The sequence below is a fragment of the Corvus cornix genome, chromosome 7, assembly GCF_000738735.6.
Source record: "Corvus cornix cornix isolate S_Up_H32 chromosome 7, ASM73873v5, whole genome shotgun sequence".
Lineage (NCBI taxonomy): Eukaryota > Metazoa > Chordata > Aves > Passeriformes > Corvidae > Corvus > Corvus cornix.
In genome coordinates this window covers 34,267,723-34,294,802 of record NC_046337.1, presented here as the reverse complement: position 1 = coordinate 34,294,802, position 27,080 = coordinate 34,267,723, and the positions used below count along the sequence as shown (strand labels likewise).

General features: G+C 42.6%; 1 protein-coding gene across 48 annotated transcripts in view; it reads left to right on the top strand.

Annotated features, from left to right (window-relative positions):
* MAP2 (microtubule associated protein 2) overlaps positions 1-27,080 on the top strand; it is a 241,516-nt gene that overhangs the window by 145,573 nt on the left and 68,863 nt on the right. For 30 of the 48 annotated variants that reach the window (XM_039555191.1, XM_039555190.1, XM_039555200.1 and 27 more), the window contains one exon: positions 24,968-25,253. The exons of 15 other annotated variants lie outside the window; for them this stretch is intronic. In XM_039555191.1, coding sequence (XP_039411125.1) covers positions 24,992-25,253 — 262 coding nt within the window. In that variant the 5' untranslated portion in view covers positions 24,968-24,991. Of the gene's footprint in view, positions 1-19,676; positions 19,805-24,967; positions 25,254-27,080 lie in introns of those variants that run through there. 3 more of the 48 variants (XM_039555203.1, XM_039555202.1, XM_019286257.2) reach the window with 2 other exon arrangements.

The following is a 27,080-nucleotide window of genomic DNA, read 5'->3' as shown; positions in this document are numbered from 1 at the left end:
ACCTTTCCTCTTAAAAATAGGCTCCTACCAATGAGTAGGCTGTCCTACAGTCTGACTTGCAAGAAACTTTTAGCTTCCAGGTAAAACTTACAAAAGGTCCTTGTACCAAACTAGCCATTCCCTCCTTTGTGTTTATCACTTAGCATCCATCTACCTCTTTCCTCCTTCAAAAGGAGGGCTGTCATGAATTTTGTAATCAGCTTTCCTCCTTTCTTCTGATTGTCTTAATAGCCATTATCTGCACCTTCATTCATTTGAAAACACCTGTTTTGAACACAAGCTGTTTTGAACATTCTGTTACTTGTATTTGTGAACTATCAAAGGTAGGATTTGCTACATTTTGAAAGGATTCAGATGTGATTGTTAAGCAGTGGGAAGGAAACAGAATGTCCTCTGTCACTATCAAATTATCATGATGACAGTGGTGGTGTTAGTAATATTCCTATGTAGCAGACTGAGTCACTAGTAGATGTTTAAAACTTGTTTACAGCCAAGAAGCAAAGCAATTCAGGCAGAAACTGACAGACAGAGGTTACCTGACTTGCTGCTGCTTTTCAGTAAGCCTCTTCCTAACTCTTTGGATGCAAGAGGTAGGCCAGAGAGACCAGGAGGGGAGAGGAAGAAGAAAATGTCATCCTTCCTTTCCTCTCTGTTGTGATGAGGCACAGAGTTTAATTTCAAGGAAGAGATTGGTAAGGAAGAAAAACAGGAGTGTCCTGTGTGTTGCATCTTATGCTTGATGCCTTTGTCAGGATCAGCAGCCAACCCCAATACAGAACTTTTCCATTTCTGTGCAGTACTTACGTGACTTTGCAGAGGGGCAAAATTAAGCAAGTGAAGGTGAGTTGTTGAGCTGCATTTTGGTTTCGTGGACACTGCGCTTGTTTCTGCATCTCCAGCAGTCAGATTAACATAATCCCACCTGTAGCTCAGGAACCAGTTCAGTGTGCTAACACTGAATTCTCACAACTGTGAGTTTTGTCCCCTGGATAATGTGGAGGGAAGGAAAATTCAACACCATGGAATAGAAGCTCATCTCTCCTAAAGGCAGTTGAATTTTTGCTGTGAACATCCTTTTGAAAACTAATCATCTTGCTAAGGATTATAGCTTTACAGCTATAGGAAAAAGGAACTGCTCACACTTGTAAAAATGACAGTTTCAGTTTTCAAAAGTCCGTGCCAAGTGGTGCACGTCAGCCCTTCTTTCACAGGAACTGCAGGTCAGCTCTGTGTTGTTCTGATGTCTGCGCTGTCAGGTGTGACTGGTCTAGGGGCCTGCTCAGAAAGGCCTTGTATCGCCTGTCTCCACAAGTGGTCTGACGGACCACATGTCCCCTGTTCATCTTCACAGCAAACTCTGCTGTTATCGAAAAACACCTTAGTCCTCCTGCCATGTTCTCCTGAACTTTCCTGTGGAGCATCTGGTTCTGGCTGGTGTCAGGACAAGGATACAGCACACAGGGATGTGCTTGTGTCTCTCACTGAGTGGGGGCTGGAAGTCAGTGCTGCCTGCAAAGTGGTTGGGGGGAAAATTATCCCATCCCCACTTAATACCTGTAAATGGCTTTGTAATGCAAGTCATGAGTGCCTAAGTAATACAGCTTGTAAATTCAGTGCTAGGGAACCTGACACTCAGAGTTAAGCCTTATTTAAGTGTAGTTAAGCAGTTGTGATAGTAAACATGCTTTTGAAAGAGGTAGTGGGAATAATGGGAGTGCTGTGAGCATTCTTCATGAGAGAAGTTTGAGAGGCATAGATTCGTTTGTCGTTTGTTTTGAGGAATGACACTTACGAGACAAACAGATGTTTGAATCCTAATGTTTTTTACAGCATAGTTGATAAAAGAAAACTTTCATAATCATGACCAAAAAATACTGTCACTGTCATCCTTAAGATGAGTCATTTTTTTTCTCTTATTTTTAATCCCTCTGAGACTTTGGTCCCTTCTGAAGCAGGAAGTTATTATTCAGTCCAGTCTCTAGCCATGACATTTTGGACAGCTGGAATAATTATACAGGGAGGGGGGTATAATACACCATGTGATTAAAGCCGAATGTTCAAGTGAGGTCTTGATGTGAAAAGTGAGATCCTCACATGGCTTGTCTCTTTGTTGTTTTCCAAATCATCCTTGAATTTTACATCAGAAGACTTCAGGACGTTACTGTAAAATTGCCGGTTGTTCTGCCTTTTGCCATGTCTGTGTGGGGTATCGGAGGTAAATTGCAAGGTACTTTGATCAGGAGTCCTGCCTCAATGACTAATTCATATTGTTGCCCATACCTGTATCTCTATGGTTTCCTGCAGGGTGGTCTTAGTAACAGCTCCCTGGTATTCTTATTTCAGTTGTAACTTCTTTGACGCTAGAAAAAATGTTTTGCTTTTTTATACAGTTACTCTTGCATCAGTTTGGCTGCTAAAAATCATAAAAACATCCACTCTGTGCTGAAAACAGAACTAGACACAACAGGATTTTGAGTCTAAGGTTAATGGTGGCATGCCTGGGAACTAGATATTGTGTACAACAGCTTTTGCTGTGTTCCTCTTAATGCTACATGATTCATTGCTGTAGCTATCATAATATTAGTAACTAGGTGTCCAAGTCTGATTAAATCACTGTTGTGTTGGATGCTCAGACAGCAGAGTTGTTCCAGACCCCAAGGAGCTTACAGTCAAGTCTCCACAGAAACATGGAGCTGTAAGCAGCCGGAAAGCACACACTGGTGAGACTGCATTTGCCACTGTAATTAGTACCTTAGAGACTCCATAATTCATGCTGGGAAGTTGTAGATAGAAAACCAGCCTACAAGGGATCAAATCCTATTTTACTTGGGGGGGTTTCAGTTTAAAATCCAGTGTATAGTGAGTTGTAAAATACAGGAGGTCAGCTTCACCTCTTGTTTGTCTGCTGTTTTCATATATTTTCCATTGGGAAATGTTGTTTTCCCTAATACAGCAGAAGTCTAGTTAATAATGCGCTCTATTTCTGCATATTGTTCACTGTATCAAGTAACAGAAATGGACAAAATAGTTCAGCTCCTTTTAAAACTAATGTAAATGCTGGCCTTAGAACAGAATTGGACCACCCTGCTTCCCCTTTTTCCCCCTAGGTTCTGAATGTTTATATAACTGGCTTCCAGCTATCAATGAAACCACCTAGTAAAAGTGAGAAAACCTATTTCTTTCTGGCCTGAGTGAGGAAGATTTGGTAAAGTCATGAAAGTGCCTTCTCTTGCAGTCTGAAATGTATCTAGACCTTCCAGAGTCAATCTGTACTTTGAAGTACAGGACTTTCTCTTGGTTTGAGTTTCTCCTGAAGTCAGGACTTTCTCTTGGTTTGAGTTCAGCTCAGTGCTAGAAATGGTATTGCCAACTGAACTGGTTTTAAATTAAAATAATGGGTATTATTTGTCAGTGTGGGGTGGCATCCAGTGTTGGCTCTCTACTTAGAGCTTGTGATGTTTGTCACTACTCTACATACAATCTCTACCCCAACTCTCCAGCCCCTGTATTCCCTTCCTGTGGTACCATGTACCGCTAGTTTTCTCATCTTCTTGGCTCTCTGTGGAAGATTCACACACTCTACAGTGTTCTCTCAGATTCCCAGCATTTGATTATTCCTTGCATACCCAATTTGCCTTACCTGCGTTGTTTTTTCTCATTCTTCACTGAATGATCTCCATTTACTCCTTGGACCTTTGGGATCTCCTGACTTACTTTGCATTTTCTCAGCAACTTTCTGTGTCCTCTCTGCAGTGACTTGTCTCTCTCTGTAGGTTAACCAGCACCTGTTTCATCCTTTACCTGTCTGTGCTTAGATGGTTCATTCAGTCAGAGAGAGTATGTGCTGTGGCTGCATGTGAGCTCCACATCTACTGAGTAGACCACCAGGACACTGCCAGAAAGGGGAAATACAGTCTGAGTTCTTCTCTTTGTTTTTTTTCCTTCATAGAGGCATTTATCCTCTCTTTCTCTTATCCATCTGTGGATTTCCTAAGGTGGTAGGTAAGAGCTTAGAATTTTCTGTCAAGCATGGTAGAAATTGGTCAGTGTGACTGACAGTTACAAGTGTGGATAGACACAGCAGACAGGCAGAGACAGGAAACAGGAGCGCAAATAGTGTAAGAGAATTAGGGAATTTGTGCGTTGCTTGTGTGTTCACATATCTTCAGCTAAGGTGACCAGCAGAATCAAGCAGGCAGTTTACAATACTGGTTTAACATCAGGGAGAAATCTGAAGGATGTGTTGTGTATATATGGAGGCAGGTTGGTATCAGGGACTTGATGCATACCTTGTGATTTATGTTTTCTTAAATGAATTCTGGCACTATATTGTGTCATGTTTTTAATTCTTACCAAAGACAGTTCTTTATACAAGTATTTTTAGAAATGAGCATCCATCAGAAGAAATGCAGCAAGCTTTATATAGATTCCTGGAGGAAAGATGTGGGAAGTGCTGTGGAGTATCTGTGAAAGAAGTTGTTTAGAGACAACCCAGTTGTCAGGCCGGCAGCCCTATGGTGTGGAAAAAAGAATCTGCATTTTTGTTTGTTTTTATGATAATACCAACAGCAGGGACTCCTTAATGTATTTTTTAGGCTGCAACCTTCATCAGAGATTTCGCATCCGTATTTTAAACTCTGGCTATTCTTGGTAGTCCTGACTGATGATTGAGAGTTTTAAGGAATCAAGGTCCCTTTCAGCAGCACCGGAGTCCTGAGCTGAGCTTTGAGGCACCCAGGGACTGGAGCTGTTTGACAGCCAGAGCTCAGGGTAGCTTTTGTGCCCCAGATCCCTCTGTTTCCCCCATGTGCTCTGGAGAACTCTCAGGCTCTGGTGTCAGTGGTCAGTGTTGTAGTCCTTCTTTTGAATCTCCTTTTTGTGGCTTCAAGTTTGTCATGCTGCCTTCAGGCAGATGCTGTGTCTGACAAATGTCTTTTCTTGAACAAAACTTTCTGAAATCTGGATCCAAAGGGTTTGGTTGGGAGCCAGAGCATCTTTGCCCATGTGGAAGAGACAGCCCTTGTCCTGAAAGGTCTGCAGCATAAATAGGCAAGTTACACACTGTGTAAATATTGTAATACATGTTTTACAGCTGGGAGAACTGAGGCATGGGCTTGTTTATTCATAAGTTCAAGTAATAGTGCCAGGTGACCAGCAGAAGCCTGGACTAATTCTAATCTTGGATCTCAGTGCCTCAACCATAAAACTGCTCTGCCTTTCTAAAGATCCTTGTGATTGTAGGAATATCTGTATTAGACCACAATTGGAGAAGGAAGAAAACCTCTTTTTGAGTGAAATAATCTTGAAGGCACTTCCACTGGTGCATGAAATTCTTCAGCCCTTAGTGAACTTTAGCAAATTCTATGCAGGTAATGCCCAATGGAAGAAGACAAATTACCAGAATATAATAAATTAACAATCATCCATAGAAGAGGTGAGACAATCATGGTCTTAGCAGTCTATAGATAATAAGAGGGAAATCTCTTTATTTAAAGTTTCTAATGTTACTAATCTCCTGGTAAATCCATGCCTATGAAGGGTAAGTCAAGCTTTTTCTTAAACGCAGTGGTTTTTTGTCAGTGGGAGGTTTGGATGACCATAAGCATTATTCTTCTTCTATTTGTAACTCTATGGGGGCATGATCCCAGAGTCACTGCAATTAGCAGAAAGAAAGAGAGAAGGAAAGGAGGAAAAACAGTAGAGAATTATGCTATTGAGCCAAGCAGTTGTCTGAGCTGGTCCTGCTGGCCTAAACTGGCACAGGCACTGTGTTGTGGGTCATCTGCATGAAAGCAGGTTGCACAGAGCTCAGCCATGGCTGATGTCATTCTGATTGTTCTGTGTGTACCAGCTCAGCCCTCTTCTTGTACCTCTTTGCACCATGTCTCATCCTCTGGTATGATATGCCCGTGGTCTTCTGAGTATATAGGGTCAAGCTTTGCTCATGTTTTGCCTGTGTGGTGTACAACCCATGGAAGTTGGTGGGAGTCAGTTCTGTACGTGTGCAGGAGCAGGAAGGGGTTGACATGGAAGCTCCAGGCAGTCAGTGGGTACAGATTTGCAGGTGGGATAAATCAAGGTAGTTCTCTTGACCTCAATGAAATTACCTGTGATAGATGCTCCTTAGAATTCTTCCCCAAAATATGACTGACAGTGATCTAAAAAAATCTCCTTTAGGATCTTGCTGAGTGGGGGTTATCACACTCTCCACGTCTCATGTTCTAAGTTCCAGCAAATACGCTTATATTTTTTTGCATGGCTGAGAGCCTCTAGTGTCACTGGAAGATGTTTGTGCCTCCCCCAGCCTAGGGGGTATAATCTCCCCATGCAGCCTGTGTGATTCAGATAAGACATCTCCATCTTTTAGGGTATCCCCTGCTGCTGGTGCATGGATTTGTTCCCTCCTCTGGTGGAACTCTTTATCATCTGTGATGCTTAACTCATGACAGGTGAAAGTGCAGCTGCAAGTGCACACGTTACACGTAACATTCGAAATGGAGAGACCAACTGTTAATGTTGTGTAAAGATGCAAGTGAAGAACTGGGAGAGCCTCCCTGCTCCACTGAAGCTATATCAAAAGTCTATTTTATCCCCCTTGTTTCAACTCAGTTTACATTTGCTTTTTGAGAAGGTGGGATCCAGGGTTTCTGGCATAGGTCATGTTCATGCCATCTCTCTCTGGCTGATAGATTTTTCCTCATGGAGCTGCTGCTTTTGAAGCCTGAAGGATGCCTGATGCTCCAGTATGGACAGTGTTGTGGAGAGGGTGATTGATCTTTCACAGGGAAATTAATTCTGTTCTCACCTTCAATGAGATACAGTCTCGCTGGTCTCTTAATTACAATAGCAATCGTTTCCCTGCTGTGGAGGAGTATAAATGTATTTTAAGAGAGAGCTTTGTGATATGACTCCTTTTGAGTAAGTGGCTAGTAAGTTGTTCTGATCAGAGGTGTGAAACTCTTTCCCCATTCTTGCCCACCACTGCCTGCAGGCCATTCCTACCATCTGCATCAGTTGTGGCTTTTAACACATACACTGCTGGCCAAGCTGCTTGGTGTGATTTATTACTGGCTTTTGTTTCGGCCACGGTCTAATTGTCTGATTTGACTTGGCTGAAGTCTTGGGGTGCAAACTCTGGCTTCTAGTCAGACTAGTCAGGAATGCAGCGTCCATGTCCATTAATCCGAACATAAGACTGTAAATTAAAAAAAAAAAGAAAACAAAAAAACCAAGAACCCTAGAAGATACAGTGCTATCACTTGAGTTTCTAGAAGTATATATATATATATAAAAATCAGCATAAATTTATAAAGCTAACAAATTGGTAAGATGAAGGGGAAAGCAGAGTGTTTCATAGCTTTGATTTATCTCATATATCAACAAAAAGCCTTTTTGTCCTGGGTAGCTGTCAGAGTTGCCCTCACATTTAAGATACATGTAATCGTCTGGTTTTCAAATCAAACCTTGTATCATGGTGCAGAACATGTATGTGTGCTTTATCTTCCTTGAATGGAATATTGTATGAAAGTACTGGACAACAACCAAACTGTCAGGTAAACTTTTTCCAGAATAAAGTATTCAGCAAAATATATCTCTCTGGGTATCTCTGCTGCCTCTTACTGCAGAGGGCTGGGGAGCTTGTGAGAATGCTGCAATGCAGCAAGTGTACTACCACTGATTAAAAGTAGATTTTTGGTTTTTGTTTTGTTTTGTTGTTGTTTTTACCCCCTTTCTGCAAGCTTGTGGGTGGCATTTTAATCAAGTTCTCATGGTAACAAACATAATTTAAAAGCATCAAAGCCTACAAAATTAGGCTTTTTTCTGTATGTGCTTGAGGTGGGTGTTCAAGTCATTACAACTGCAGTGATGCTGGTTATTTCAGGGTTTCTGGTGCAGAGATGACAATGGAAGTAAAATGGAAGCAGGTGTTGCTAAATGCAGAAAACATTCATCATCTTTTTACCGGGTTCTATTGTTGCCCTTTCTGTAAAGAGGGTGCAGTTAAAGTAATGTGTAATGTACTCCTTACGTTGTTATTTCATTTAGATGTATTCCAGCATCACAGTTATGCCGTGTTTGTAATTTCTGGGGGAGGCAGTTTTATTGACTGATGTTTTGATTCATTATTGCAAGCATGAGCCCCCATCAAAGCACACATGTAAATGCTTGAGAAACTGTGGAATTCTGTGTGGAGTTATCATGTATTTCTGCATATAGGAAGAAATGCAGAGAAAAACAACAAGAAGGGGTTAAAATGAAATCATGAAGGATCTGATTTGAATGCCTCATCTGTTAATAAATGATCTTGAATACATGACTAAAACATGCTAACTCATGGAAGTCGGTTGTGTCTAGTGCTTCGCCACGTGTGATGTAAATGTGTTCAGTTGTGTTTGATGCTGTATTGCATCCAATAATTTTATAGTGCCGTGTATTTGCAGTCCTGTAAATAGTCAGTGACCAAGGTAATGCAGGTCAGTAATCCTGTGGGGGGTGTTGGAAAATTTAAGATACAGCTCACTCTTAGCTGCTGAGAAAAAAACTTGATTTACAATGAGAAAATGTACTGGGTGTTTCCAGCTCTGAATGCTGCACTGATCATCCCTAATGTGAGCTCTTTCTGTACCTTTCTGGCTGCAGGAGATTGTTCTGGTATGATAAGGAGAGCTTTGGACAGTGTTCATAAATCTTCCTGTTGTCTTTGGAAATCTTTCACATTAGAGCCTCCTGGGGTTTTGAACAGGTAAATCAGTAGAGAAAGCAGTAAAAGGTCAAGAGCCAAAGAAAATAGAGCCATGTTGAGTTTCATGCTAGGGAACAAAGAGAGCAATGAAATATTAACTATGCAGAGAGAACTGATTATACAGTAACTTCCTATCACCTTTGTGTTCATTTAGTATTGATAGAAACCGTCTATTTAAAAGCATGCCTTAGTAGTTCCTTGCTCTGGCTAAGGGAAGAATACCACCTGCATTTCAGAAGCTGCAGGTGGTTATGAGCAATGGTCCTTGGAAAGCTGTACAATGAAGTGAAGTGCACTGCATTCTTCAAAGCAGCATATCATTTGAATGGTTGATGTCTGAAACATCAACTCTATTTTTTAAACGGTAAATTTTTTTCACTGATCATGGGCTTTATGTCAGATACAATGAACTGGATATTGTAGTCTTTATTAATCTGATGTTGACAATATGCACTTCACAAGTAAAGCCCTCTAAACTGATTGGAAATTTGAAGAAAATTGAAATGTCTTGAGGACTGCAAAAATTTGCTTCAAGAAAAATCTCCTGACTATTTTTAATATTCACAGAGGAACACTGACAAAGCACCAGAGTAAATCCTCTCTGAAAATCTTTGCCAATTGGCATGCACACAGTAGGGTTTGATCCTAGCAGTGTTTCAGGAAAAGGAGCTTTTAGGATTTCATTATTCTAGTTTCTGCTGCAGCCCCATGCATGTAAAGTGTTTCAAACTGGAAACAGCTAAAAGAACAGCAGCAAAGTCATTCTTTTTATAACATGTAAGTATTCTGTCAAAAAAAAAAAAAAGTGGTTTTCATAATTTCTTTGGTTTTGACAATGTGTATGTAGAGTACCCCGTGATGGTGGAAAATACTTTGATATTCTACCCTGTAAAAAGGCCTCCAAATGCCACATCAGCCTAATGAAGTGCAGACATCAGGTGTGGGGTGGGAGAGAACTATGACAATCTGTGAATTGATCAGGAAGTCTCTATCCCTGAACCTGTGTCTTCATCTGCATTTTCATGGCTGTAGAGGTGTTTCAGAGATGAGTGTGAGGCTGGACACGGGCTGCATGCTGAGGCACATCTTTTTGTGTGCCTGGAGAGGGGATAAGAGAAGTGAAATTGAAGAGGGACACATTGGCACAGGTGCAGTTAGTTTGTATTTTACTGAATTTACTGCCTGTTTATTCATGGGTGCATTCTCACAGTTTTGATGGGGATGGTCTTTTGTTTCAGATGGTACCAGTCTAGATGCAGAGAAAGCAATGGTGGTTTATTGCTTCTGATCATTTTTGGAGGTGAGGAGGTCTCTGGGCTTCAGAACAAGGTGTCCTGCTGTTCTGCATGGTGTCCGTTGCACAGGCTGTTAGGAACCTCAATATGACTCTTTGTGCTACAGCCTGGGCACTATCCAGGACAAACTTTGTGCCAGGGCTCAGGCTGCATAAATTCAGGTCATTTTGCACCTTTGAGACTGGATCTGGGGCAAGTATCTTGCTGCCTGTTACTCAGCACTGGCTTGCTGAGAGATTAGGGGGAGGCCTTGGCATGGTGTGCCCCTTTCAATGGCCGGGACCTGCCTGGGGACAGCAGATAGAATTAGCTCCCTCTCCTTTGCTTATGGTCTCTGGAAGAGGAGAAGAAAGCATGTGCTTTAAAAATCAGAGGAAACCAAAGTTAGAAAACATGGCCAAGAACTTGTGAAGCAGGGAGTGAAGGGCAGAAGAGACAGTTTTGATAAAAGATGTGTGGGGAAAGGTGAGGATGGGAAAGCAGTGAAATAGAGGTAGGTTGTAGAGAGGAGCTGAATGGGAGAGAAGTCTAGGAAGGAAAGCTGGAAGTTAATAAAGGAACGGGAATGAGGAAACTGCTGCTTGGGATGCAACCTGCAGGAGAGGACCTGGAAGTGGACATTGGTGTGGGAAGGGTAACACTTGCAAAGTCTGCAGTGGTGAAAGCTGCAGACCGGACAGTAAACATGGACAGACCCTGGGTGAGGGACTGAAGCCCACGGGGCAATGGCTGGGCACCAGGTGCAGTAGGTACTGGAATAATCTAGACAGAGGGAATGGGAAGAATAAAATATGTTTCTTGAACTAGGCAGTAGCCTACATATACAGAAGGAGACCCCGTTAGGATTACGCAGTCAACCCTCTTTTCTTTCACAGCTCAACTCCTGAGGTAACTGTGCAACCTTAATGGCATTTCAGATAGCTTTGTATGTGTGATAGATTTTGACACACCTAGACAAAGTCCGATTTGTGACAGTTACTTGTTTTGCTCCTTTTGCATTATTGGCAGTTTTTAGTATGCTCTATCAACAAAAGCAGAACAAAACTTTCCATTCCTAAACAAATAAAGTTAAGCACTACCCAGGTGTGTATATTCAAACTGAGTTTTGTTGCTGCTTGATAGACAGTGATTTATTCTGTAAGTTTTATGCCCTGAGCTTTCAGAAATACACTGCTTTTCATTGTGAAGCCCTGCAGAAGTCTGGCAGTAATAATTAGCAAGCCATAAAAATCGACCTGATTTGTGGGAACCACTGAAGAATGCAAGGAGACATTTCTGTTCAAGGAGCTAGGAACAAAAGTGCATGGTTACTGACCCAGTCATGTCAGACCTAAATTTTGAGGGAATCCCAAGTGATAAGTGTTCTGAAGTCTGAATACTGCCTATTCATTCAGCCCTTCTAGCAGAGTGAATGAATCATCTTTTCAACCAGAGACAGTCCCTCTGGGTCAGAATCGAGGTCATTGGTGGGACATGTGTTTCAGACTGCTTGCCCTACATGAAAAAAAAAACATACACGACTTTGCTTACACCATTGGAGCTTTGAGCCTCTCAGCTATAAAACATTTACACACACTATCTCATCAGACCTCTTTGCAATTGGTGGCTCTGGATACATAACCAGGTCTTTCTAGAAGGGCCATTTGTCTTCCTTGTTGCTTATGTTTTGTTCCTCTTCTGCAGCACTCCTACTGCAGAGCACTTTTCTTAGCTGATCTTCCTGGTGATGTCCCCCACCTTATAATTACCTCAGTGTCACTGTAGACACCTCAGTGCTGCCTCTAGATTTTTAACATGAGGTGATCGTGTTGATTCCACAGAACAAGTTGAAAATGGGCACCCCCTTTCTTCATGTAGTGAACCAGCTCTGTGCAAGTAGCAAGATGTGGTCTGCAGAGCCTGTTTTGCTGCATCAGCAGAGGGATATGGAAGAGCACAGGTCTGGGATTAATGTTGTGTTTCAGTTAGAAACTTATCAGACCAACAAAGCTGTTCATTTGCAAGAGCCTGCGTGATCAATAGATGCTTTTCATTTGCAGCGCAATAGTCTATGTCATACAGTGTATTTTCATTAGAAGTTGTTAAACATTGTGATGCTCAGAGAGGGGATGTGACATTTCATCACACTTAATGGCCTTTAAAAATGAATGACAAGAAAAAAAATCAATTGAAGTCAATATTAAAATAGCAAACAAAGCCTCTAATCCACGTTAGAGCTACTTATTATTTATGTGGTAAAAACATTGCTTTTCCCAAAAAGGCTCAGATGAGAATCCATGGGGAAAACAATGAAAGGAAAATTCAGAGTTTGCTTTGGAACCTGTTTAAAATTCCATCATGCACCACCTGCTGCACAGTGTAATTCCGTACAGTGGGAAGAATCATCGCTGTATTTATTTACCGGGAGCCAGTCACCAGTGAGTTCTGTTCGATGCACTGTAGCACTCTGTGGAGAGAGGATTGTTTGTTTCTTCTGCTTTTCTTCTCCCTGCACACTTGTGTGCATTTTTGTAAATATTTATCCCGTTCCCTTCTTTCTCAGGATGAAGAGTTAGCATGTCTAGTCATTCCTTTCACAGAAACTTCTCCAGATCTTTTATCATCCTGGTTAAGCTCTCTGTACCTTTTCCATGTCTACTTTCTTTCATTTGTGATTAATAATTAATGTTTTCAGGCATCCTAAACGAACATTGGCATTAGTGCTGCTGACAGACTTTGTGAAAAAAAATGTACAGAGAAATTCAAGATGAATCCAGGATCCAGGCTGGATCCTGGGTGCCTTTCAAAAAAGACATCAGAAGCCCTCGAGCACATGTGTGAATATTCTGTGTCCATCAGTGCTCTGCATGACCTATTGTACCTGTTGTACTTTTTATGTCTTGACCTTTTAGTGGAAATCTCTAACTGCAGTCCATGGAAGGACACAAATAGGCTACTTTCCGTGTCCAGAAAGTCACCTTTGGGATACTTTCTGTGTGTAGTACAAAGCATTGGAAAAAGCGTGATGATGTGGATCCTCATAGACATGTAGGCTCCAATGGAAATCACCAGAACTGTGTCACTTTGTAGAGACTGCATCGGAAAATGCCGATGTTTGGCTTAAGCTCTGTGGAGCTCCTTGTTTCTTCACATGGAGCAGCTCGTGCTGGCCGCTGCTCATACCAGGAGTCTAGACTGGATGGATTGATTGGAGATCAACCTAGATTTCCTCCTTCCCACTGTCTGTCTGTATTAAAACAACACACGCCATGGCTTGGGGTTTTTCCAGACCTTTTCCTTGGTCAATGTGCTCTTCAGTCTCATCCTACCCTTCTTGACATGCTGTTTCTTCATCCAATGCAACTTTCTTACCTTTCTCTACTCACTGCCCCTGGGCTTGTTCAGTACCTCCCACAAACTCATTCACTCTTCATCTTATCCCAGGAGCATGCCGCTGACTTCACATTCATCAGCTCCCTAGCCCTGGGTGGCAAGAAAAGGGGTGGCAACCGAACAAGGTTAAACTCAGCCTGTAGAAAGAATCAGGTAGTTGCACGCACCTACGAGAGCTTAGGGAGGAAGTGAGTCTCTGGAACAGGTCTTTGCTATGACAGCAAATCCTGCAATTAAGATTTCAGAAAGGCTGACTCAGTGACTTGGTTCCTGCTCATGCTTTAGATATCTTAATTTTCTAAGTTCAAAAACCCAAGGAGTTAAAACTTAAACTAATATCACTGTAGTTAAGGTACAGGCTGGGGCATATATACTCCTCTTTCACTTCCAGTGCACATTCCAAGAGCTTAATTGAAGCACTTTTGAAGGAAAAACTTCCTCTGAAAGCAAGAGCTGCAAAATCAGCTCCTGTGGCTCCAAGTTCCTTCAGTACTGTCTCTGTCCTCCCTGGCCTCTTGTTTCTCTGCCTGAACAGGCTAGACAGTGACTGCCTGCTTTATGTTCTTTTGTAGGTCGATTGAGTAAGAATTTGGCAAGGTAAACCTACCACATGATAAAACTATATCCCAAATATTGTGATTTTACTGTCTATAGCATTTAGAGCACAGAAGATTAGATTTAGAACACAGAAGATGTGTATTCTCATTTTGAGATAGGGAGAGATTATTTTATTTGCCAGGGTATACAGTCATGTGTCATACAAGTGGGTGGCTGAGTGTGGACAGCATATTTTTAAGTCATACAAGTATAAGGGTGTATTTAATTTAAAAGAAGTCCTTTATTTGTAACATCATTAGTTAGAGAATAGTATGAAGGGATGAAATAATCCTACCACTTCTGACCAAGGTTTTGCAGTACAACAGGTATTCCCTAGGAAAGAAAATTCTAGCACTAACTAATCCATGCCAAGTTTGCTGTAAATATAGAAACAAGCTGAATTTGTGAATAACCTCTTTCCCGATCAGTTTTCCAATGCTTTGTCTCCTTATTTCTATTTATTTATTTACAGTTTGAAGCTTTGGGCCACAGCTAAAAGCTTTGACTCCTGTTGGTTATAATGGGTTCCTGGGCCCTCTAAGGTTTCCTGACCATGAAACTGAGAATCAAAGCCACTTAAGTGAGTCTGGGTATAGGGACCTGGGCACCAACTTTCTTCTGCCTGATGCTCTTTTTCAGCATGAATAAACAATGTCTCTGGTGGACAATGCAATGCTTTTACTTTACTGTGTGCTTGGCGTGATTGTCTAGTGTGTCTGAATGTTAGGAAGTGAAGCTCAAAACACAGCAAAAGAATAATCTGCTGCCATTGACTTGGGGAGGAAACCTCTTTCACATGAGCAAGAATTTTTACCCAAAAAAGCTGGAGCAGCACATGGCCTTGAAGATCCTTTCCTGTTATCACCTTCATACTTCATTTTAGCATCATCATCTTTATGCTGCTTGTTCAGTTATAGAACAATTGACCGTATTCCTTTAATTCAGCATATGGAAGAACAGAATTAAGTTAGGATGGCAGCTGGATCAGAAACTCCACCCCTGGATCCCCTTTTGGGTTCTTGGCTTTGGAGAGGGTGAAGATAGCTGTGTTTCAGAATTCTACTGTAGGCCGGTTCTCCTGCATGTATTTAGAGGGAAAAATCTGCAGAAATTAGCCCAGAACATATGTTTTACCCTTTGTAGTAGCTGACATGATGACATTCCCAAAGACAGCATCTGGGTTTTTTCAAAGATCATGTTGTAGCAGGGGTAGAATTAGTTCTCAAAGGTAGGTAAGACCTTTGAAAAATCAAAATATGCAGACACATTTACAGACGCAGCATTTATTTTTTTTTTTTATGATTAAAAGCTCACTGAATAAACTCAAGATCATGTGTAAATATGTCATGCTTGATGAGATCTTGGTGAAACCAGAAGAAATAAGGGTTGTGTCAGTAAGTTATGTATGCAGAGAAGGCAAAGACGTACCAGTGTAGTTAAAGTGCTTATTATGGATAAATGAGATTTTGTTCGTGTGTTTTTGCTTAGCAGACAAGTTTGTAGCACGTCTGCTGAATGGTCCAGTTTGCCTCACCTGCATGAAGAGCAGCTCCCTTGCAGCTGGCAAGAACAAAGACCTGTCCTATGTGGAGAATAAGCAAGTAATATATTAGCATAATTAATTAATTCCTCACTGCCTAATGTGAGCTGTCATCCATCCTGGAATCTCTTGAGACAAGATATGCAACATCAAATCAATGTGTCTTAGCAAGGTCAGTGGGGAAAACAAACCCTTAAGATTTTCGCTCCAGCCTTTTTGTGGGTTACCTTTACCAGCCCCTGTCCAAATACAAGTGCTGATCAACTGTAACTTGAGGGCAAAGGAAGCACATAGCTATGTGGCCTGCTTGCAGGATCTGTGGCAAATACCCAGTTTGGCTGACACTTCTTCAAAAAACAGGTTTGAAAATGTGAGGCTGAGAATTAGAAGATTGTAGTGTGTATTATATGCTGTAGTTACTTTCTGTACCTGTGCAATAAATAAGAAGACGATGACCTTGTCTCAGCTGTTTATAAGCACTGAAGGTTATAATGGAAAAGGCAGTGGGGAGGGGAGCCAAGCATTCAATGTTCATTTTTATTAGCCAGCCAAGGTTTTAGCTGGCCAAACTTGTGGAATGTGGGCAGCATTGACAGTGCTTTTAGTATCATGTCTTTGTGAGTATTTCTAGTAGTTCTACCTTGTTTTCCCTAGCCTGCACTGGCTATATCACATTGTATACTTCTTCCCTGACTGATGAAGAATTTTCCTCCTTAAGTAGTATTTTGAGTACTCTTGTCTTATATAGCCCATCCTCCAACTCAGCTGTGGTGTTGTCATGGGTCTTCAATTGCCTTCTTACTGAGGTTTGAAGTGACTGTGGTAAGAGGGAAATACAAAAAAAAAATTTTCTTCTTTTGGATTTCCTGGGTGCAATCTGAATCATCTTTTGCCTTCAAAATCACCTCCATAAACTAAAGCTTTCCTCTGTTCCTCTTAGCTTTTTGAAGAATTGTTTGTAATAAATGGGGCAAATCTTTTATAATTACTTTGGGAGGAAAAACAGACTGTAAAAGTACAAATAAGGACTGAGTTGTTGAGTGTTTATTTCATTAAGCCTTCATTATAGAGCTGAAAATCTCTAAGTGTACTGTGAAGAAAGGTTTAATTTCCAGTTAGATTATTACAGTGTTTTAAAGAACAAGGGGGTTAGAAGACAAAAGCTGTGCAGAGGGTGACAAAGTATTTCAGTTGGGAAAGCGATCCTCTGTTTGGTGTGTGCACTCTGAGCAATCGTATGTAGCAAACCAGTGAACTGAATTCCCTCTGAAAAGCCTTAAGAGGGCTTTGAATGTTTCTCTGTCTGATCATACCCCAAATGACTTCATCTGACACAGCCCTTGGAGCTAGTGCTGTTTGTTTATGGTGGGTTTTAATGTGCCTTCTGCACTGGGGGTGAAAAGGCTGATGTAGCTACATATGTTGGTGAATCTTTTTCTCTGCCAGAACTGAAGTCAGAGCCTTGGCACAGGTTGTTTAGATGGCTGCTGGCTAAGGGCTGCAGAGCCTCCTGTTTCAGACAAGCCTGCCAACTGCAATGCCTTCTCTGAAGTGCATGGTGCCCATTTGAAATTGTGCTTGGTGGAAAAATCAATGTAGCATGTCTGGCTTTGAGATGCTCCCCTGAGAGGAACCCTGTCCTTGTTCAGGCGTTGTTTCAATGAGTCTTGTGGAAACAAAAAGCTGAGAAATTTGGGAGCTGCCAGGAAGCTTCCTGGCTTCCCAGAAGCACTCCTTCCATCCTTTAGTCCCTCCAGCTCCCTTAAGGCAGGAGAGATCTCAGGTAGGATTGAGCAGAAACTGCCTTCTCTGTTTCCTGATCAGAAGACAAGGCTGTCTTTGTGCCTCATCTTAAGATGTGCAGAACTGTACGCACTTTAATCCAGGGACACTTATGTTTCTTTGTGTTGGCACCTGCACTAACTGCTATGGCTTCTTTGGCGCTTTTCCCATCCTTACTGCGGACCAAATTTATTGGTAATAAGTTATTGCTGTATTTCATGTTTCAGGTGTCACTTGTCAGTTGTCATGGTGCTGTTGTTATGGTTACCATCTCCTTCACCAGCTAAAATGCCTTTCCTGTATCCTGCAGGAAGCAATTGTGATAGGAATGTGGGGGTTCGTTGGAAAGGGTTGGTGTTAAAGCAAGAAGGTGTGTACAGAAATTCTTTTTGTCTAGAAGTGAGCTCTATGGTAGATTTTTTATTGGGGTTTTTTTCAGTCACAAGCTGCTAGTACCATGATGTCACCATTTCAAGAGAGAGGGGCACTCAGTTTTACATTTCTGGAGTTTGAGCAAGTTGATATATGGTCCCTGAGCACAGGAGTGAGGGCAGCCCTCCAAGCTGGGCGAGAATGTCTCAGAGGGGAGCATCCAAGAGGAGTCAGCTCAAGTGCTTTTTGACAGCCCAGAGAAATGAACACCTTCCCAAGGGAGTAAAGAGTAACAAGTGAATGGCTCATTCTTGTACCTGTGCCTGTGTTCTGCATTGGGACAGACGTGCTTCCTACCAGTGGAAATGGAACATGCTGCATCTCATCCCTCCTGTACAGCACCTGGGTGCACCACCTGGCCGAGCAGAGTTTGAAACTCAGCACAGAGCAGGGCTTGGTCAGATAAACATTTCCCCAAGTGAAAGCATTCCACTTTCTTTAGGAGCTGGACAATTTCTGCAGCGGGATGACCCCCCCTTCCCACCTGCCCGGCTCCACTGGTGTCCAGCTCAACTGCTGGGAGCTCTGAAAGGGGTTTAAATCTCTGCTGTCGCGGGCCTGGACACTGTGCAGGAACTTGTCTCAGCTGTGCCAGTGCTGCAGGTCTGATCCACTGCTTTTGAGGCTGCAGCCATCCCTCGTTCTTGGCTCTGGCAGGCATGCAGACTGTGGTTCATTTTCTTCATCTTCCCACAGTAAGCCTCTTTTGTTCAGCCTCTGGTCCAGGCGCCATCCATTATTTTTCATTTGTTTCGTAATCCAAGGTACAATCAAAAGGGTTGTCTACAAAGAATATGTGCCTATTGACTAACTGCAGTGTGGAAATGGAAAAGCCTTTACAACCCATGAAATGCTAGTACAAGTGCAAGGAAATGAACACTGCCTGCATTTTTAAGGGATGCAAGGTGTTGCTTAAGGGAATGGTCTTGCTCCTATTGTCAAGAAAGAGGGATCTAGCTGAAAGCTAGTAACTCAAGCAGTGGACAAGGAAGAAATAAGTTGTATTTGTTATAAAATACCAGAGAAATTTGTTCATCGTTTATTAGGCTAGCGAGGTAAAGTGGCTCCCATGGAGAGAATGTATAATTCTCTCAAATAATATTCCATATTACTGCAATTACAGCACTTAGACATTTAGCATCAAGTGTAACTTTGATTAGTCGTTTTGTGGCTTCTGGACCATGACTGCGTTTAGGAAGCTGACGTGGTTCCCATTAGACACCATGAGACTCTCCCTATCCTTGCTATGTTCTGTCATTCTGTTTGAGCAATGTGAAACACACCACTCACATCTGAAAATAATCACATTAATTTGAGAGATGTTAGCTGAAATGCAGGAGTGAAATGGCATCCAAAATTTGCCTTCTTGTTTTGTGAATGTGTGGAGAGTCCACGAAGAAGACAACAGCATTGGTAGGGTTTGTGTACTGCATACCACAGCCTGAGCTTTTGAAGGTGGCAGGAGGTTATTGGAACTTGTCCATCTAAATTTCCCACTAAATTGCCTCTTGTTTCTATTCCGGCCTCCTGATACCTACCTGCTTTCCTTGGTTCTTCTAGATGTAAGCTGTTAGTAAGTTAAATTTACTGGTGAATTCCATTGGGACCTTTTAAATCACTGTGCCTAGTATTTAATATTCAGATCCATCATCCCCATTGTACAGCTGGTGCATGGTCATGAAATTTCTATTGTTGTGTTATTTACCAGTGTAAGTTCAATAGCACCCTATTTATGTATAGTGTAACTCATTTTGAAGATATCTTAATTTCTTGTTTAATTCTTGGTGCCCTTCTTTCTGCAAAAAATTACAAACATGTCACCTCATTAATTTCTTTTCTCTGAAAGAAATTCTCTGAATCTCTTAAATTTCTTTAGAAAATCTCTTCTAGGCAGTCTCGTTGAGGAGTTTTGGAAGCCGTGGACACCTGAGGTCATTAGCCACATCTGTGCACCCTAGCCTGCATCTGCGGAGTAATCCCCTCCCTCTCCTGGCTCTGGACTTGGACACAGCTGGGACTCAGGGCAACTGAGTCAGTGCTCTGGTGCGTCTGAGCTAAATTGCCCTCTGGGAAACAGAATTTGGTGCTGGAGCCATACAGCGGGCATACCTCCCCTCTCTTTCCCACTGTGCTCAGGATCTGGCCATACCCCCAGTTTGTTTTTCTTTTTTGAGGAGTGTGTTGTCTCTCCCTTAAGGAACGTCCAGTGATAATTTTTGCTTGAGCTAGAATTGTAGCTCTTCCTCTGTGTATCCAGGTGGCTGTTTCTCTTAGCTGATGAATTAGCTTCCCTGAAACTAAATACCCTAATTTCACTCTGAGTGAGCTCATGGATACAAGAGCAGGTAAAAACATGGCTTGAAGCAGGAAGGCAGGCTATTTGCAAAAGTCTTCAGTATTGTCTTATTCTGTTGTCTTAAAAAGTAAGACATTTGTAGAAAATTCATCCATTTATATGCAAAGGCAGTGTTAATACAACACTAAGATGATTCTGGACAGCTAGCACGACAGGAAATGTAACTCAGCATTATCTTGGGTTTTGCATATCATGGCCTCATGCTGTATGACTGTGGGTGATTTGCTGTGCACGGAGTTCAAAGCATTCGGGCTTGGTTCAACCCAGCCATGGCAGTGGGAGCCGATGTCACATGAAAGAGCTTATGGATTAATAAATATGTGGAGAAATAATAAATATGTGTAGAGTGCCTGCAAAAGGAGGAGGTAACTGCAGCATCAGACTAACACAGTTCTGTGCTCTGTGCCCTCGATCAGAGAGTCCAGCTGCGTTGCTTCTGTGCATCGCAGAAGTGACCTCGGCATCAAGAAAGGCGCTGGCTGGGAGCGCTCGCTGGCTTCTTTGCAGAGGAGACACGGCAGGAGCCGATGATCTAAGCTCATGTTAGTTCGGAGATAAAGGAAGACAGAGGGGGTTCTGGTAAGGCTTCTAACAGGTTTATTGTCAGAAGTTTAGCAACCAGAACACGGCAATGATCATAATGGCACCCGGAGGCTTTTCCCTCAGTTTTATAGGGGGTTTGAAAGCCACGGGGAAAGGGGAAAACAACCAATGAGTTACAAGCCAGGGGGAGGATACAATGTAACGAGAACCACTGGGGGAGGAAACCGAGAGGCGGGAGGTACAACAAAGAACCAGTGAACAACTGAGTAACCGCGAATTTTCCCGAACAGGGAAAGGGAGTTTGGACCCGGGCGCAGCCCAGGGGGGATGCGGCTTAAGCTTCTGAGCTGCCCATTGACCCACCCTCCGAGTCTGTGTCTTGGGGAAACTCGATCCACGGGAGGACTTGGGATTGATTGGCATCTTGCCGCCCCAGCCCCGCAGTGGTCTTCGTCATAGCAACATCAGACCGCATATCCCCCAGGAGATTTGTCCCTCTGTGTTTAATTCTAAGTATTTTGTGTCTCTCTACAGTTCCCAAATGGCTGAAAAAGCTGGGAGGCCTCATTTTTATCATCATTTCTCCTTCAGGTTATTAGTTCAGAAGACAAGATGTCCAGTTCAGATCCCTAATTCTGTCCCCTCAGTGCACTGCCTGAGTTACAAGGACATGAATTTAACGTCTGTGAAGTATCTCTTCACTGCTGCATCACTGCTGCTGCCAGTGAGGCATGATCTCATCGAACAAGCAATGGCTTCAGCAGCATCCTCCATGTCACTCTGGACAATGAAAGCCTTTTTGGGAGGGCTGTGCACGGCCCACAGGCGTGGGTCAGTATCACTGATGTGGTCTGTGGTGCTCAACAGCACCTACTTGATCCCGCTGGAAGGAGGGGACATTGCCCACACCAGTCCTATAAAGTGATTTGCATGGGTGACTTTGATCAGACTTCAGGATGAGGAGGAGTGTTACCACAGTCCTGTGCTATGTAGCTAACACAGCCTACCCCGTAGCTTTGTAGGCATGGTGTGGGCCAGAATGGCTTTGGAGTAAGGGGCTGTGCTGGCAGATTGGTGCAGCCAAGGCTGGTACTGTCTCGTGAGCTCCACTTGCTCTTTCTGCTTTGGTCAAGCACCTGCCTTGGTCACCCCCTCACTACCACTAACCTTAGACAAAGAGTGAGAACATGCTGCAAGATTGCTGCTGTGTATTCCCTGATAAAGCAGGTCTGTTGTAATGGTTAGCAAAGAAAGGCTCATAAAGATCCAGATCAATTTTAACTAAAGCAACATGACATTTTAGAGGACTGGCTGTGCCTTCTTAGCTATTTTTTTTTTTTTTAAGCCTTCATTGCAGCATATGCAAAGAATAAGAAACTCATGGTAAAAAGAGGAATTTTTTACTTCCCTGAAGTACAGTGTTTCCCTAGGTTGTCCAAACTATTCCAGGCTTCTTCTTGTTACATAGCTATCACTACTGAAATTCTGCTGTATTATCTGGCCACTCTTGGTATTTCTGTGTCAATATTTGCATTACCTGATTCATTTAATTCCATTATATGCTAATTAAATGACAGAAAAACAACTCACTTGATGGTGCAGAGCACACCAGTGTATTCTGGATTTTAACCCAAGCTGTGGATGAATCACAGCACACAGCAGATAGTCATTGCTAAATTTCTGAGTACAAAGATGTATTGTGTGACTCACTCACTGTGTCTCTCCTACCATTATAAACTCTGAGAGCACTTGATGAATAACAGAGAGGCAAGAATGAATTCATCCATGCTTTACTCTGTAACCATCTTTTATAAATACTGAGACAAATTCTGCCTCCAGATACACGCAGCTCGCATTGAAGTCTGCCCACTATATTTATTTTTAAAGATAAAAGCACTTCTGTTATTTTCACTGGGGACTTCTGTGACACAGTCCATTGTGAGGATGTGAATATCCTTCCTCAAGAGCTTCAAGTGAAGCAGGGAGTGTCTGCCTGGAACCAGGAAGGACACTTCAGGGATAATAGCTACCAAATTGCAGTGGTGGAATATAACCATTATTTGTCCCAGTGATTTTCAGAGCCACATTCCCTACACCTGGCTCTTTCATAGCCCTTCCCTGTCCTGCTGTGTCTCTGGGCTCCTCCCCTCCTCTCAGCCCTCTCAGGGGCTGAACTGGTGAAGCTGGTGGGCAGGTTCTTGCTGCTCCTGGGTCTCACTCTCAGCTTGAAAGCACACTGGGTTGGTGAGGAAAGCCTTGAGTTAGGGCTTGGGCTTTTTCTTTGGTTGTTTTTTGTGGGGTTTTTGTGTTTTTTTCCTGAGCTTCCCCAAAGGACATAAATGAGAATTGTCTCCCTTTTTTTCCCAGAACAGGATTTTTTCTGTCCTCAGATCCCAAATGTTGGTGGCTTTGGGTGTGTGCTGCTCATTCCTGTAAAAAGGGAGACATTTGTCCAGTGGCCTCACGTTTTGGAAAGCCTCTGATCAGAAAACGTACTCTAGTATCATGCAATAAACAGATCTAGAGGCAGAGGTATATTTTTTTTGTTTGTAGGAGGGGGTGTTTGCCCAACTTGAGCTGTTCTTTGTAATGACACCATCAGCTCTCCTGGTATGATGTGAGATGGCTGCTTTAAAGCTCTGTCTGGACATGCAGAATGTCTCCCTGTTGAGTCTCCCATCAGGGTAAAGGAGGTGGGGAAAGAAAAGGGATATGGAGTGTGTTTACTCCTTTCTTACTTGTGGTTGACTGAGGCATGTGATACTGCTCAGCCCATCATTGTCATTACAGCTCAAAGGAAAACCTGGACTGCAAGTTTCACCTGCTCCTTCAGTCTTTATGCAGTTAGTTACTCCAGGGAATTATGCTGGATCAGGGGAAGAGTGGGTAGAGCACTTTCTAAAGCAACATGATTTCACCATGAGGCAAAAGAGTTTTTAGTCCTTTTTGGTATGGAACTCCAGTTTGAGTCATGTATTGTGAATGAAACCTAATTTTGTGATTCACCATGATTTTTTAAAAATCTGAAGTAGCTCTGAAATCCATTATTATTAAATTATAATATCAGATCAGAAAGAGGTCAAATTATCAATTATGAATGATTATCTGGCAAATAACAATAGCCTTTTCTCATGTTTAGAGGTTTTCTTCGAACTGACCTGACAGTATGGAAACCTGTTTCTTTTTATGGTTTGTTTTTTGTTAAATGTCTTGAAAATATGTACTATCCAGTTTGTGCTGCCTTTTCTAGACTGCTCGGCCTCTGTGATATGTGGCTGCTTGACTGCATTCTGCTCACTGCTTTTATGTTTTTTTTCTTCCGGGGAAAAAAAGAGGTGGCAAGTCCTTTTGGAAAAGGCCCACTGGTTTTCACTTTGAAGTAGCTAAGTCAGGGCAGGTCACCTTCTCCTCTCCAGAGGCTACCTTATCATCAAAACACGATTATGATTTATTGCCTCCTAGGTTTACATGTTGAGGAGCTACTGCTGCATTTATCTGTGAGGAATAGCCAAGTGCTATGGCTTATGCAGTGGCTTCTTTCCTTGGCTTGGACAAATGAGAGCCAACTAACAGGAGAGAAATATGTGTGAAGTAGCACATAATGATTAGTTTTATTTCTGTACAAATACTGATAGTCAAAAGAGAATGTAAGTGCTTATGTGAGAAACAAACTGTTCCCCATGGACTGTTCTGGACAAAAGGGAATGGGTGTGAATGTTCACAGAACGGCAAGTGAGGGGATTTAACAGCATTTAAGTGAGGGTCAAACAGCATGGGTGTTCAGGAACCCAGTGCAAATTCCCAAATCTGGCTTCTGTCACAACAAGCAGCAGATTGCATGTGCTGGAGAGGCCGCGTCACCTTGTGCTTCTGCGCCTGACAAGCACCCCCTTGGTGCAACTGCAGCAGCAGCTTCACTTGTAGCAGTTGTGGCATTCTTCCTTTATTGCCCTGGGACGGTGTTGTGGCACTGTGATGACAGATTCATTTCTTGTTAATTGGGTTGATATTTTAACTGTAATTAATGAGTTAAAATCAGATTATTGAATGGGCAGCCATCAAGAAAATGGTGCTAATAATTGCAAGGCATGTGAGAGTCAGGGAAGACTTGACCCATAATTTTTACTTCAGGTGGTTTCTTTTGGGTTTAAATCAGTTCACTCACAGCTAAGAAAAACACACTGAGATGCTTCTTTCCTCTGCCAGACCTGAATTTACCAGCAACACTGCTGGTGACGTGCTTGTGCTGACAGTCAGGGACATGGTCACTCATTTGGAACTGATCTCTCCTGCTCATGTCATTACAGGCCAAGTGGTGAAGGCAAGGAGCCATGGCCGAGGATAGGAAAGACGAAGCCAAGGCACCGCACTGGACTTCAGGTCAGCTAACAGAGGCTTCTTCACACCCACATTCACCTGAAATTAAGGATCAGGGTGGCGCAAGTGCCGGACTGGTCAGAAGTGCCAATGGATTTTCGTACCAAGAGGATGAGGAGCTGAGGCTGGGCAGCCATGAGCAGCCAGGGACATATGCTCAGACCAAAGAGAATGGGATCAACGGAGAGTTGTCATCGGGGAACAGGGAGACTGCAGGTAATGCATCTCGATGCCCTGCTGCAGAACACAGGGCTCCGCAGACCTCTGGGTATTTCTCCAAGGGGAAATGTTAGGTGGAGTCAAGAATGCCCTGGGGCATGGGGGAGCTGACAGGAGGGTGTATGTGCTTTGGAAGGGCTTTAGCTCTTCACTGCAAGAGCTACATCTTCACCCAGGCTTACAACAGGTCATATACATACTCAGGATTCTGGGCAGTGCTCTGAGAAGGCTTCAGGAAAGGCATAACCATGCCTTAGTGCATCTTTGTAACTGGGTCAGGGTTACCTGTCAAGGGATGCGACAACAGACTGGTGCAAAGCAGCTGCTCAGGTCCTCTGGGTTATGAGGGAGTAGGAAACTGCCCAACAGTTGTGCATGGATGGCTTGTGCATTTGTGTGTGCAAGAAAGATGGATTCTCCTGTTGTTGCTCACAAGTAACAACACCTTCTTGAAACCATGTACTATTGGCATAAGCAAGGTATTGTTCTTTCTGACTGGGAACACCACAGTTCAGTGTCAGCATTTATTCATTTTTGCCCAGCCATATTTTGCTGGATGCTCTCTGGGATTTTGTCTATTTGTAAACTATGTAAGGTTTTTAGAATTCAGCTTGTTATTTGCAGAAAAAAAAAAGAAGAGTGTGACTGTGTCAAAATGAAATATGCAAGGCAAGTTTCCTGTTTTAGAAGTAAATGCTAATTATCTTTGTGCAGAGTTCCTACTCCAAACCCCAAAAGTGCAGTGCAAGAAGAATTTCTCTTGTATAGACGCAACTGCCCTTGATGCATCCGTTCATGCATGCTAAAGAGATCTTTCTAGTAATGTTTTGTTGGCTGTTGACAGCATTTGGAGATGCTATCCATAACTTCTCAGCAGCTGGAGAATTTTAAGGATCCTGGACCATACAGTCATTTCATAAGAAATTGTGCTGGAAATGGAGATCTCTGCTAAAAGTAAATGTGTTTATATTTTAAGTCTCTTCTTGCAGATTGGCTTTCAAATTTTGGCTAAGGTAAAAGAAATCATGTGTGAGCATTCAGGTGAACACAGTGTGGATGATTGGGGAGATGATAACAAGGTCTTGTCTCTTTGCTGTAACCCAACTTTATGCTATGTTTAGCCAGCAAATAAGCAGGAGGGGTGAGATGCTGTAGTTCTTAGCAGTGAGGAGACTGAGTGCATTTCTCATCTTTGCCACAGATTTGTCGCTCCATGTTGGACAAGTTTCCCCATACATATAGAAAAGCAGGGATAACTTTAAAGGATGAAGAGGAATTTCCTATCCTTAGAAAGGGAGGAGAGAAATGCTTTTCTCAGGCTCTCTCAAGCTCAGGATCTGAGTGCTGGTCAGAGAGAGATCCGAACATTTAATTAAGTTTGCAGCTAATGGGTGACAGGAGGAAGGAAACCACTGCTGGCCATCAGCAGGCATTGGAGTAATGCCTTTTCATGTCGCTTTTTGAGGCAAGTGGTTAAAAGCAGAACAAGACAAAATGAGGAAGAATGTTCTAGGGCATGCAGTAGTGCTGGACACACATTTGCTGAAGGAACAAGATTACTCTTGATCCAGGTGAAGTTTGCTTCAGTCACCACTTTGTGGCCTTATTTCTTCCTTCCCTGCTGTTTTCTCACTGTCTGTTCAGACTCTAAGATCTCTGGTGTGGAGACTTACTGTTGATAAGCTTTTGTTTGGGAGTCTTAATATAGCTTATCTCATGACATCTTTGTCCTTGAGCACTGGAAAAGTCCGTAGAACTGCTTGCCTTCGTGCCTGAATTCCTAGCTCTCTGGAAACTTGTGCACTGCACGCTCACACTCTGGCT